Below are 14,809 nucleotides of genomic sequence, written 5' to 3'. Positions count from 1 at the left end.
AGACACAATGCAGCTTCTTCTGTACTTCTCTATACTTCTTCATCTACACCCTCAGGGCAAACATTGCATCTATAGTGCTTTTTCCTGGCATGAAACCATACTGCTGCTGACTAGTCATCACATCCCTTCTTAACCTAGCTTCCACTGCTCTTTCCCATAACTTCATGCTGTGGCTCATCAACTTTATTTCCTTGTAGTTACTACAGCTCTGCAAATCCCCTTTATTCTTTTAAATTGTACCTGTACATTTCTTCTCCACTCCTCAGGCATCCTCTCACTTTCCAAGGTTGCATTAAACAATCTGGTTTAAAAACTGCACTGCCATCTCTCCTAAACACCTCCTTGGTTCCACAGATAAGTCATCTGGACCAACAGCCTTCCCATTCTTCATCCTATTCATAACTGTTCTTACTTCCTCCTTGCTTATCCATTGCACTTCCTGATTCACTGTCTCCGCATCATCCAACCTTCTCTCTCTCATTCTCTGCATTCATCACCCTCTCAAAGTACTCTTTCTTTCCATCTACTCAACTCACACTCCTCGCTTGTAAGTACATTGCCATCTTTTCCTTTATCAGCCTAACCTATGCTAACCGATTTCTTTGTCCTCCTTCCTTTGTCCAGATGTCACACAAAGCACCCTTCTAGCTGTCTCCCTTACCACTTCTGCTGTAGTTGGTAAATCTTCACTGCCCCCTATTGCCTGTCTTACCTTCCTCCTGAACTCCACCTTAGTCTTAATTTGTCAACTTCCACCATTTGGTCCTGGCTGTGCCCTCATTCTCATTCTCTTCTTGACATCCAACATCATCCTGCAGACCACCATCCTATGCTGCCTAACAGCGCTTTCCCCTGCCACCACTTTGCAGTCTCCAGTCTCCTTCAGACTGACCCTCTTACATAGGATATAATCTACCTATGCGCATCTTACTCTACTCTTGTACATCACCATATCTTTCTCTCTCTTAAAATATGTTTACCACAGCCATGTTCGTCCTTTTTGTAAAATCCAATAGCATCTGGCCTTCTTCATTCCTTTCTTTGACACCATACCTACCAATCACCTCCTCATCCCCTCTGTTTCCTTCACCAAAATGTCCATTGAAATCTTCCCCAATCACCACTTTCTCTCCATTGGATATACTGTCCAACTCTTCATCCACTTCACTCCAGAAATCTTCTTTCTCATCCATTGCACACCCAACTTGCAGAGTATATGCACTAACATTCATCATCACACCTTCAGTTTCCAGCTTCATATCCATCTCTCTGTCCGACACCCTTTTCACCTCCAAAACACTCTTGACATACTGTTCCTTCAGGATAACCCCTACCCCATTTCTCCTCCCATCCACACAATGTTAGAAAAATTTGAACCCGTCTCCAATACACCTGGCCTTACTACTCTTTCATCTGTTTTTTTTTTTTGTACGGACAAATTTATCAACCTTCCTTCTCCCCATCATGTCAGCTAACTCTCTCCCTTTACCAGTCATACTACCAACATTCAAAGTTCCTACCCTCAAATCCACTGTTTACCCTCCTCTTCACCCCCTGCCTCTGGACACACCTTCCCCCTCTTCTTCTTCAGCCAACAGTAGCCCAATTTCCGCCAGCATCCTGTTGGCTAACAGTACTGGTGGTAGCTGTTGTTAAATCCAGGCCTCGACTGATCCAGTGTGGAAATCTGTATAGTCTGTATATTGATCTGGCAAAATTTTACACCAAGTTCCCTCCCCGTCGTAACCCTCCCCATTTATTTCGTGTTTGGGACTGGCACGAAGAAATGCACAGGTTTGTGCATCCCTTGTGGTTGGGTTATTTGTGTCCATAACCAAAATGATTTCATAAACTTTTCACTTTAAAGGTCTCTCTGGTTACATAAGAACTAAAAGAGTATTTAAAGGGAATTGGACAGAAAATATTACAAAGCAATATCTTTTTCTCTCCAACATATGATAACACATAAGAGCATTTGCCAAATTCATTTGACCAACCATCTAATATTTTAGATTGTGAATTGTAACAGATAAAAGTAACTAATTCTGTATTCCTAGAGCTGACATATACTGAGACTGCAACAAAAGAGAGCTTGGTGGCAAGTCTGGCAGTGATCTATTCACTCATTTGTTATACTGTTTGTTTATTCATGCACCCTACAGCGCATTCCGGCAAGTAGTCAGGAGCCCTGAAAATATTAAACTGGGAGGAAAGGTTTGCAAATTAAAATGTCTAAAACATGCTTCCATTTCCTCTAATTACCATGAAAGTTTACTGAATTCTTTCTGAATTCTATATCATGGTCTTAATTGCTTAATCTAATTTCGGGTGGCCATGCATATATAGGTACTGTATATTCCATTTAATTAGCGATGCATTTATGTTACTGTATCTTTTAAAGATTTAGTGGCACAGTCATAATTTTTTTGTCGGGCACAAGTTCTCTAAAAAGTTTAAGTGTAGAGACTTACAAAACATCAATCTGATTAATTCTGAACACTCTTAAGATTAAAATTTTAATTTTACTCATCTTTCTGTTCCTTTTAAACACTGTTGGCACTTGGTACATTTTACATGTGGTTCAGATGTAATCACTTATTGTTTTGATTGGTAGACAGTACTCTTGCTTTAAAATACAATATTTTTCAGTTTCTTTCTCTCTCATCTTTGTTAGTAGTGCCAGTTTACGGTGTTTATGTCATGTTTGGCTTTCCAAATTTATTATTGCTTTTTTCAATAACTCATTTATACCAAAAACCACATGAGCCAGAACGTATGACACTTTATTATTCATTTTACCCCATGCTACCTTTTTGTGGAATTTAGTTCTATTTTTGACTTTTTTTTTTCTTCAGGTGAGTAATATTAACAGAAACACACTTATTTAAATTGAAAAAGCAAAAAATAAATGAAGGTATGTTTAAATTGCAAATATTAAAGAGCACACAGTTTTTGAAATCAAAACTTAACACTATTGCCATTTTTTTTTTTATTTTTTTATTTTCCTGTCTACTTGGATGCAGATTTTGTGGAAGGATTTTAGAGGATCAATCAATACAGGGATTGAGAAAAGGTTTTTATCTTATTAATTTTATTTTTCTCATTCATGAAAGTTAGTTATCCAGAAAAAGAGGAAAGAATTGACCAAAGCCAAGTTGGACTATGACCTATGGCTTTTCAGAACATTTACCTTGTATTTTTAAGTGATAACACAAGAAGCTTAAAGTTGAAGTTAACTTGGTGCAAAACTATTGAGCAGATCTGGCTGAAAAAGTCTTGTCTTTAACAGCATATGATGGGCTTGGGTTTTTTCAAGAATGAAGTTACCACTCTACATCTCAAGCAACAGTAATTGTCCAAAAAAGAAAGATCATAAAGAACTAATTATTAACCCAGCCAGTTTCAAAAGATGTGCCCTGAAAAATAGATCTTTTGAATCTTTCAACATTAGAGAAATGTATCCATGAGATATTAATTAACATAAAATTAAATTCCATGGCATTACTTTTTCTTCGTTTAGTTTTTTTTTTTGCCTCACAATCAGTTGCTTACCTGTGTGCTCCTCTTCTCAATTAACTGGAGACTAATAAACTGTTAATACAAAAACATAAGAATAGTTAATGCCTAAAATATTAACAAAATGAAAATTACAATTTTAGATTAGTGAAAATCTGAATTATCACACTTTCACATTTTAGCCTTATTCCTGTCCCAGTATGATTTAACACCACACAGTAATGACTGTTATGTAATTGCTTTATAATATTCAAAGAGAGTGTGCTTTTGTTAACTATTAAAATACTTGCAAGTTTTTAAATTAAAATTTTACACTGTTAACAAATTTTGTCAGCTTACAAGCAGGAGTTGAACACATTAGCTAATTTTTACATTGACGATTTATTGTTTTTTAGGGTTCACTTCCTCACCCAACTTTGCATTCCACTTCTCTTCCTTTCCAATTAAGCCACTCAGACACACCAGAAAACAGTAATAAATGAAAAGGAAAATGATTCAGAAAAATAATAGATTGTTATTTTTCAGAAATTAAAAAAAGTAGCAAACGTATCCTATACAATATACAGTGGGCATAAAAAGAACCACCCTTTTTTGAAATATTCCCTTTTTTTTTTTGCTTTACAGCCTTAAATGAAAACACACAAACCAATATTTTTTCCAGCTTTACTTACTCAATGCAATTTATAACATCCAAGTGAAAGGTATAATAGCTACAGTTCAGAAAAATGTTTAAAAATCAAAAACAAGAAATACTGAGATTTATAAAGGATCACCCACCTCCTAAACTCAATCAGGTATAAGTAACCACCATTTCCATTGCAGACCATGGTTACTGGCTTCCACCTGTGATCAATTGTAATTGGTGTGATTAGTGAAGCTGTTCCTGGAGCATTTCCTTGCTTGGTAGTGCAACTGACTATGGGTGGCAAGCCACTTTCAAAAGATCTCAGGGATAGAGTTGTGGACAGACATAAGGCAGGAGAAAGATACAAAAAAATCTCAAAGGCTTTATCAATCCCAAGGAGCATAGTAAAGCCATAATAAAGAAGTGACAAGTGTTTGGTATTACTAGGACCCTACCTGGATCCAGCTGTCCCTCCAAGCTGGATGGAAGAGCAAGGAGGAAACTGGTAAGACAAGCTACAAAGAGGCCAATTGCCACTTTGAAGGAGTTACAGGATTTTATGGCAAAGAAAAAATCCTGTGAAAATTTCACAAGCGCTCCACAATTGTGGCTTATTCGGGAGGTTGCAAGGAAATAGCCACTTCACAAAAAAGGCCACATTATGGCTCGTTTGAGCCTTGAATAAGTAAAGCTGGGAAGAAATTTTTTTTTTTTGTGTGTGTGTGTTTTCATGTAAGGCTGTAGAGCAAAAAAAGGGAATATTTCGAAGGGGGTAATTCTTTTCTATACCCCCTGTATCTACTATAAACCTTAAAACATTAAAAGTAGTTGCATTCAACATGAATTACACAGTGGAATAGTTTAAAAACAATTGGGAAATAATACTGTCCAAGAATTGTTAATAAATCTAACTAAAGCTGGCAGGCTATAAAATGTAAACTGATTAATTCTTTGCAACGCCTGAGATTGGAAGTGGTGAAAAGTGTTCTAGTGAAACATACTGCAGCCTTTTGACACATTAAAATCCTATAGCTACTGACTTATATTTTATTAATGATAGTCTGACCTCCTGGATTATGTGCATATTTTCTCTATATGCATGAAAATGTTAATTTTTAAAGCTGCTGTCAGCCTGATGGTTGTTTCCACAATTCTAGCTTTTGCAGTTATTATTTTTTGCTGTAATTTGAATTTGTTTCACAGTGTGCAGTTGGTGTATTTATTTATTTTTTTTAAATGACACAAATACAGAAACTGACAGCTATGTGACCAGGTAAGACCATTTGTACAGCAAGGAGTGATACAGACAAATATTTCTTATGCCAATATATAAGGAAGTCATAACATTGTAAAATTAATGATGTCAAAGTAAGTGAGAGAACCAGCGCATTCATCTTAGTAAATCACCTGTCATGAGCTACTTATTTTCTTCAGCGGGATCACAATTGTAAAGCAGAGAAATGATAAATAAGTTGGAGCACTCAGTGAGAATGTCTGTCCAGTCTGTGGGTTACTTGTCAAATCATTTTGAAGAACAGACAAGAAAATGCATGTGAAGCTTTGCCAGGCTAAATCCCTCTAACTTTGCTTCTAACCTTGTCCTCCTTTTATTTAAAAAAAATGAAAACTAAAAATTTTTTTTTTTTTTTTACTTCTTTATCTTTTTCACACTTAAATCTTTATATGCTTGTCCACACAAAGGACCAGATTTTAAATCTTTTTGTATTATAAAGTATCTATATTTGCACCTATTATTTTACAAAAAACTGAAAGTTTATGCAAAACTTAAATTTAATTGTTTTCTGGTGCTAAACTGAACCCGACACATTTTGATTAGGCTGTACACATGACAAAGCAATATCTTTGTTAATAGTTATTATTGGGTATGGAAGGGGAAACTGTCAATTCCTGTGAATTTTGTAGTAAACAGGAGGATGGTGAGTTAAGTATGTTCTTGGGTTTTTGCATGGGTGTATGGTTTTCTGGGGCTGTAGTCTGTGATTCTCTTCTGTTTTGACTTGCTCTTTTATGAATGATGTAGTATGACTAATCTTTTAGTCACCTAATGGAATGATCGGCCTTCATGTTGCTGGAATGTTGTAGCTCTTATTTTAATTTTTAAATCAGCATTCGGTTATTAAAGAAAACTCGCTGCAAGGCAAATTTCATTATTGTGTCCTATCTGCCTCTTGTATAGTATTTGAATATTCAAGATCATTTTGGCAATATCATTACACATTATGTAAATAGTTCTGTAATGGAGCGGGGTGGGGGTGTACTTTAGATGGGAAATACACATTTTGATTAGTGTTGATCTGCAGAATTCAGCAGTGTTTTTGTAGTGAGTATGTTGTGTTCACCAGATAGTTTCCTAGAAATTTGATGTGGCTGGTTTAGACCATTTTTTTCTAGTATCCCATGATGCTTAACAAGGCTAGTTAAATCACAGTGCTGTAGCAGTTAATGTTGGAGGGTTAATCCCCTCAAGTAAACTTTATAAATGCGTTTCATCAGAAAACACACATGCGGAAGGAAACTGGAAATGTGTCGGTGTATTCATGTTTTAGAGGCAATGTCTTTTTGTATGGACCTGTATGTGCCCAGTGTATAACACACGAGCCTTCTCCATTAATATTATTACCCCGAGTGCTGTGCAGTTGATGCAAACCTAAACGAATAAGATTTCCATAGGCTTTAGTGTTGCATTGATATAGTAGCCGTAGCAGTGAACAAGCAAAAGTATCGGGTGGAAAAATAATATACTATAGTTTTTAGTTTGAGTGATGCATGTACCTGCTATTGAATCTGTATGTGGTTAGCCTTAGTGAATTAATGCTTCCTGTTTACAATAAAGTTTACTGTTCTGATATTTCTATTAATTTTGTCTTATGCCTCACAGCTCTGGTCATATTTTTGGCCACAATAATTGGTCTGACATAGCTGTCAGGGGCACTTAAGAGAACTGTACCATTATAATTCACTCACAATTAGTTTATCTTTCCCCAATGACTTCAATGCATCTTGCTGAATTCTGCAAAGTTCCTGAACATTTCCGCAATTTCTCAGAACTCAAGACAAAACAAATTCAGTGAGGTTTGGTCAACACTTATACCGATATGATCAACTATGAATTAGTTAACAGTTTAGAGTTAATTTATGTGCACTCACCAGCAGGAAGCCAGAGAATGCTAACAGTAGTTTAGGTGAGTAAAGGAAAACTGCAAAATGACTTGTAAATGACAAACTTGGTTACTGATCTTGTTTATAAACTCTAAACACTTTTAAGGCACAACATGAACAATTGAAATAAGATTCTTAATTACATTAATAATTACAGTGTATGAAATGTTACGAAATATTCTGTTTAATTCTGTTAAATCTGATATGAATTACTACCATAACACAAACATATATGGGAGGAAAACATTAGTCTCATTTTTGTTTTTTGTTACTTTATGAGGGAAATGGTAATGCTCTGCCTGCTTTCAATACTGATGTTGCTTATGTTGAATATTGCATTTTTTGTGATTTGTGTAAAGCAATTTCTTACAAAAGCAGCTTAAATCTTCTATATCATTTATTGTGGCCATGGGCAAAAAGATATGTCTCAGTTTGTCTCTGTATTTTCTTATAGTTTCAACTGTGGAGAAAATTGGCATGATCCTGTAAAGTGCAAGGTAAGAGTAACTGATAGTTTCAATTAGTATTTGTAATAACAGACTACAGCAATCTCTTTAAAAGTTATGTTCTGTTTTTTATCCTTATCATTGCTATTCAAAGATACTTTTTTATTGTGCTGCATCAATTATGGGTAACTGCATTAAACTTTAAAAGTTTTAAATAACTAGAAAGATATATTGTACATGTCCCTTTATGTCTTATTTTTTAATGAGACAGGAGGACCAATATTTGTATATTTCACTTATATGTGCATATTTCTTTTATTTCTTCAAAACGCTTGGGTTTTAGCTATTTTTTTTCATGTATTTTAGAATTTTACAGTTTCTTATAGAAAGTAAATTTCATTAGTAAAATAGTGCTTTTTTACTTCAGAAATACACTTTTCATTAGAGCCCTGCATCTATTTATTTTAAGCTATTAATAGGTTAATCTGAATTTGTATATTTTAATATTTTAAAGAGGAAATGTACAGGCTGTGCTCCTTTATTTTAATACTTGAGATTAGCATGTGTGGAGAATTTTCTGTAGTTAAATAATGAACTTTATAATATTGGTCTGACTCTCTTGATTTATTTCATGCCAAAAATGTTTACTCTAAATTATATGAAATTTAAATACTTTTCTTTTAGTGGCTTAGAAAATGGATTAAAAAGTGTGATGATGACAGCGAAACCTCAAACTGGATTGCAGCTAACACTAAGGTACAGTACAAATGTAATGGAATTCATATTTTTTTTTTTTATAATATGTAACCTTAAAATCTGTATCCATGTTAAGTTCTTTTGTCTTTGTTGTAGTTTTTTCCCCCCTTCAGACACTTATCTCAAATGTGCCTAGGATTAGAACACGGAAAATTCATTAAAATTGAATTTTCTTTCAGATATTTTGGCATTGTCCTCTTTTGTGCCCGTTGTTTTTTTTTTTGTTTTTTTTTATGGAAAATTTTTGAGGACGCCATATATCATCAACATCTATTGGCCGTCTTGTGTCTAGTAAAAGATGTATCATCATTGAGCTGTAAACAAATTAGGATATCTGGAACAATGCTTGTTAGTTTTTTTTTTTTTAACAAGATGTACTCTAGCATTAAAAAAAGGAAAAGTCAAATTGCTCTGGTTTTTATTTTTCTGTGTTTGTCAATACACCCTGAACCAGATGCTGTTCCACACTTTGTCTTTTTCTTTTTACTTTCTCGTATAGGGAAAGTATTGTAATCGTCCAGAAATTTGATGTCAAGATTTTGATAAATCTCATTGTTTTAGACCTCCCTGACTTTCCTGTATATGAAGTATAGGGAAAGTATTGGAATCCACCAAAAATTCCTTTTCAAGATGTAATGAATCTTGACATTTTAGATGTCCCTGAGTCCGAAAATACGATTTTTGGAGTTCTGTCTGAGTGTGTGTGTGTAAACATGATAACTTGAGTACGCTTTCAGTTAGGTCAGCTATGTTTTTCATACAAGTATTAGGTACAAAATGTAGATTTCAGTCAACTTTTGGGCTATTTCCGCTAACCTGAAGTGGTACTTTACCTTTTGTTCACACTGCTGCAGAGTCCAATTTATTCAACTTTACTTTTTAAATAATTGTTCAATATATTATTAATTTGATTTGATATTGATGGTTCTTTAATGTACATGATATAAAAATATAATCATTGTTTACTCCTCAAATATCCATCCCCATATGTGAGTATACGAGAAAGTCTTGGGGAGACCACTCCTGATTTTTCCCTTTGGGAGAGGCACATATTCCGAATAGGGTAAATTGGGTATTTGTACAGATTTTTCCAGCTATTCACAGAGGTTAGTGGTGCAGGATCCAATCCGCAAAAATGTGTTTTAGGTCCATGGATGTTGTACTGTACAGTATTTTGCAAGTTTATTGTACTAAATAAGATGCCAAAAACTGTGAGAAATGTAAGAATCAGCAGTGTGCAAGCAGTTCACAACTGTGAGGCTGACTAATTAGACAAAGATGCATGGTGTCTCCCAGACAAAGAGCATAGTTCAGTACTTCTTTTATAAACTGAGTTTTTATAAAAATTAACTTATTATATTTGTCTTTATATTATGGTAGTAAAGAGAAAAAATTATGAAACACTAAGCACAAAATGATAAACACTCTAAACACAGTCCATTTTTGCAGATGGCTGGTGTAATTTTGAAATAATCCCCTGTGCATAGCCTCCTGAAAGTCAGGTTTTTTTTCTGACCGTGATGCAGAAGATTTATAGAAGTTGGGAGTGCTCCCACACAAAGACATACTCCAACCCAGACAAAATCACACACAGTAAGAACAGGACAAGAACATAAATCCAAAGAAAACTGTAATCTAATTGGTGTAATTGTAATCCAATCGCGTAGTAAAGTGTTGAAGCAAAAATATATCACTTATTGCAATTGTGCTGTCATTTTATAGCTCACTTTTAAAACTAGTGCTGTCATCTTTCACGCAGCACCTCTCACAGCAACTGCCAAAACCCCCTAATGACACAGTACTTCTGGGGTTGCTGGTATTTGCAGTGCATTTAAGTAGCACTGCTTCAGTGTCGTCTGTGGTTTTGCACAATGGATCACAAAATTTGTAAAATAATTTACATTTAATTATTGTTTAGAAACCTTTGAATAGGCATAGCATGCTGGGTCTTGTGACAGATAATATTCCATTTCATTTTTGTTTTCATTATTTGTTGAATCCTTGAATGTATTACAGCCAGAAAATATGTAGAAGATTGAGATACTGGGGTAAGTGGGAGAAAATAAAGAAATTCAAAGTATAAAGTTCCTTAAGCATGGATTAAACCACAAGTGACATACTGATAAAAAATACACAGTGTTTTGTTTAGTGAACGCTAGTTAAGATTGAATAGAAGAAAATTTAGGAAGCCAGGAGATAGTGATTCAAGTCTCTATCATCCTATCCACTGTGACAGTGCAGGTCGGCTTCACACTCTGGGATCTTCTTGAATCCAGAATCGCTTATAACGTACCCAAGGATGAATTCTGTGTTTTTAAAAAAAAAAAAAAGCATAACTCCTGGGCTCACTCAATGGATTGCTTGCAGAGACACCATCAGCTATGGTCCTCCCTTTCAGCTCTCATCTTGGCTACATCCTTCATCATCTTCCAGATCGCCTGTGGTCTGCTGTCCTTCCCTCACACTCTCCTGGTGATCTGTGAATTACTAAGGAGGACTCTACCTTCATTGTACCTGCTCTTCCAGTAAATCAGCATGCAAAGATCCACCAGTAGAGCATTTAGGGCATTTTTGCAACCATGCTTATGTTTTAAGGAGAAGATTTTTTTCATTTGGGAGCATTTTTGCCCTTTGCCCCTGAATATTTCTGGTGCTGGCTTCAGTGTGTAAAGAATATATACAGCTGGGGCAGTTGTAGAATGTTTTGTCTGGTTGAGTCATTATCATTTGTTGTGGCTGTGGGCAAAAAGATATGTCATTTAGACCTCTTTATGTCTTCCAATTGAGCCGTATAGTATAGTGCTATAGGAAGTGGGGATATACTGCATATACTGGAAAAAAAAGTGCAGCAGTGCCTTTTTTCAGTTAAAGAAAATTCATTCTTATATTCAGTACTTTTTTTTTTTTAACAATGATTAATTTTTATTCTTATTGTCTTTTTTCCATTATGTTTTATAGCAACTACCTGGGGGTGGAAAAAATAATAAAAACATGGTGTGTGGGGAGGGTACTACTACAAAAGTGGATAGTAGTACATTGTCATAAAGGAAACATTAGAAGCTTACAGTACTTTTTATCAGTTAAGTAAGGGTTTTTTTTTTTTTCATTAATTTTGTGTGTCTTGTTTTTACAATTAAAATATATTTCCATTTTTGTCTTGTCTTTGCTGAAATTTTTCCCCTATCATGTGAAATGTCGAAATTACTGCCTAGAGTTTTTTTACATAGTGTGTAACATAAAGCTTAAGTTATACTTAACTCTTTTAGGGCGGATGTCGACTTTTGTCGACACAAGGAGTTGAGAATGGATATCAGAGGTAGAGGGCAATCCTCTTTGCTCAGAGGACTGTTAGACTCGTTGACTTGGCATTGAAACCCTGCGTGTTCATGAGTAGCATAGAGTAAGCAATGTCTAGAATGGCATCTACAAATGGGAGGAGAGAGTGAAGCAAATGCACAAAGAAAAATACTCTGTGTGTATTATTTATTTACAGTAATCCCTCGCTATATCGCGCTTCGACTTTCGCGGCTTCACTCTATCGTGGATTTTAAATGTAAGCATATCTAAATATATATCACGGATTTTTCGCTGGTTCGCGGATTTCTGCGGACAGTGGGTCTTTTAACTTATGGTACATGCTTCCTCAGTTTGTTTGCCCAGTTGATGTCATACAAGGGACGCTATTGGTGGATGGCTTAGAAGCTACCCAATCCATGTATTACATATTAACTAAAACTCCTCAATGATATAAGATATGCTTCCTGCGCGGTGCTTGATTGCTTGCTTTTCTCTCTCTCTCACCCTCTCTGACATTCTCTGCGCCTGACGGAGGGGGTGTGAGCAGAGGGGCTGTTTGCACAGAGGCTGTTTGCCTAGAGGATACGGACGCTCCTCTACAAAATGCCGCTTTATCGGTGCTTCGGCATACTTAAAAGCACGTATTGATTTTTTGATTGTTTGCTTTTATCTCTCTCTCTCACTGACATTCTCTGCTCCTGATGGCACTCCTTTGAAGAGAAGATATGTTTGCACTCTTTTAATTGTGAGAAAGAACTGTCATCTCTGTCTTGTCATGGAGCACAGTTTAAACTTTTGACTAAAGGGTGTTATTTCATGTCTAGAGTGCTCTAATAATGTTAACAGTGTTGGAGAGTTTATAAGGGCTTAAAATATATAAAAATAACCATACAAACATATGGTTTCTACTTCGCGGATTTTCATCTATCGCGGGGGGTTCTGGAACGCAACCCCCAGGATCGAGGAGGGATTACTGTATTACATATTATAGCTGAATTGGACTCTGACTTATCCAGCTCTGATTTTGATAGAAGTGATCTGGAGACTGAAAGCGAAAGTCAGATACTTGCATCAGATGACCATAGTGCTGGACAAGCTGATGCGCATATGAAAACATTCGCCTTGGGAGGACTACACAGACATCGATATGTGGGAGACAAGCTGGCAACGGGACTTCACCAAACGAAACAATGGGTTAGCAGGCACTCAATTACATAAAGCTGTTTTTTTAAAAAAAGTGCCTTTCAGCTTATGAGTGATGGGACAAACACGTATGTAATAAGTATGCGAATATGCCTATTGTAGGGGCTCCTGGAACCTATTAAAGAGTGACATTTGTCTTTAAGTAGGGATTTTATGTTGATTTATGCATGAAAACTTTGCTTATGTACTTGAGTCTTTTGGAAAAATATTCAGCCCTGGGACAAAAGAAAGAAAAATAATTAGCCCTAAAAGAGTTAATCAGAAAGACTACACTGTCATCAAGTGTGTTATACAATCACTGATTTACATTCAGGTTTAAGGTAATACCTTGGGGCAAAAAAATAAACAGGGTATACAAAAGATGGTTTACACTCGCAGTAGCTTTTATCAGTTTACAAAATGTTTTGTTAATTTTTTCTTTCAGTTTCATTCATTCTGTGTATCTTCTCCTTACTCTCCAATACCCACCATGAAAAAGTGTTTTGTGTGTTTTTGTCTGTGCGCTAGTGTTGGATCGACACAAAATTTTGGCTTAAGAATCGAAAACAAGCTTTCGGACCTCACTAACAGTGCCAAAACAATTCCAAAGAAACTAATGGATGACTCCAAATCACCACCACCCTGCTACTACCACACCCACCACCCCCCAGGTACACTACACAATTGTGCACCCCCTTGTTGCGCTGTGCCGTTGCACCTCACTGCACTCCCTCTTGATAGCATAAAGTGAGTGTTGAAGCAGTTTTAGAGTTTACTTCCGAAAGCAAAAAGCCCAAAATGCTTGTACCATACCATTTTAAAAGTTGGGATTTTTGGTACTTTTCCTTAAAACTTTTCCTTAGTTTTAATTGACGTGACCCAGACCCCTTAGTTTCTTTTTCCTTAATGCACAGCCAAACAATGAGACACGAAAACAAGCCGGCTCATATATATGTGTGTGTATATACAGTATATATATATCTATACTAATAAAAGGCAAAGCCCTCACTCACTCACTCATCACTAATTCTCCAACTTCCCGTTTAGGTAGAAGGCTGAAATTTGGCAGGTTCATTCCTTACAGCTTCCTTACAAAAGTTGGGCAGGTTTCATTTCGAAATTCTACGCGTAATGGTCATAACTGGAAGCTGTTTTCTCCATTTACTGTAATGGAGATGAGCTTGAACGTGGGGCGGAGTTTTGTGACATCATCACGCCTTCCACGTAATCACGCAGTACATAGAAAATCAGGAAGACCTCCAAAAAGCGCTGAAGAAAACATGCATTATATAATTGAGAAGGCAGCGAAACAATAAGAAGCGAGTGAGTGACATATACAACCATATTGATGAGTTCTGCTACTTCGGAAACAAAGCACGATGTAAACCTACACTTTAAATTAAGTTCATAGACAGGCTGCCGCTGGCGTTTGTAATTTAGTGCCTGCCCATATAAGGCCGTCCGTCAGCGGCAATCCAATAGCAAACTCCCACTAAATATTCACGGGTGAAGGACTGTGCTTATGCAGAGGAAGATGAGATGGTCAGTGGTGTTTGGCACAAACTCAGCGAAACTGCGAGAGAAAGTTTTAAGTGCCAGGACTAAGGTAACATTAAATACAGCCATGGACATAGCACGAGATGGCACCAGCACAACTGGGAACTTCGATGCATGTACACCGAAGCGGCTCACGTGAACTGACGAGTGCACAGAAAAGCAACAGTTCCAAAGAGCGCTGAACAAAACCGAATTACACAATTGAAAAGGCAGCAAAAATATGAAGCGCCTGATACATACAAGCATATTC

At 36.2% G+C, this 14,809-nt stretch overlaps 1 protein-coding gene across 1 annotated transcript in view; it reads left to right on the top strand.

Moving 5' to 3' along the window:
• arih1 (ariadne ubiquitin-conjugating enzyme E2 binding protein homolog 1 (Drosophila)) overlaps positions 1-14,809 on the top strand; it is a 231,087-nt gene that overhangs the window by 163,326 nt on the left and 52,952 nt on the right. The window contains exons 8-9 of the mRNA XM_039773452.1: positions 7,776-7,818; positions 8,452-8,523. Coding sequence (XP_039629386.1) covers positions 7,776-7,818; positions 8,452-8,523 — 115 coding nt within the window. The remainder of the gene's footprint in view (positions 1-7,775; positions 7,819-8,451; positions 8,524-14,809) is intronic.

Source organism: Polypterus senegalus, chromosome 12 (assembly GCF_016835505.1).
Source record: "Polypterus senegalus isolate Bchr_013 chromosome 12, ASM1683550v1, whole genome shotgun sequence".
In the NCBI taxonomy this organism is placed as follows: Eukaryota; Metazoa; Chordata; class Cladistia; order Polypteriformes; family Polypteridae; genus Polypterus; species Polypterus senegalus.
The sequence above is the reverse complement of the archived record's forward strand: the minus strand, read 5'-3'. Positions and strand labels throughout refer to the sequence as shown.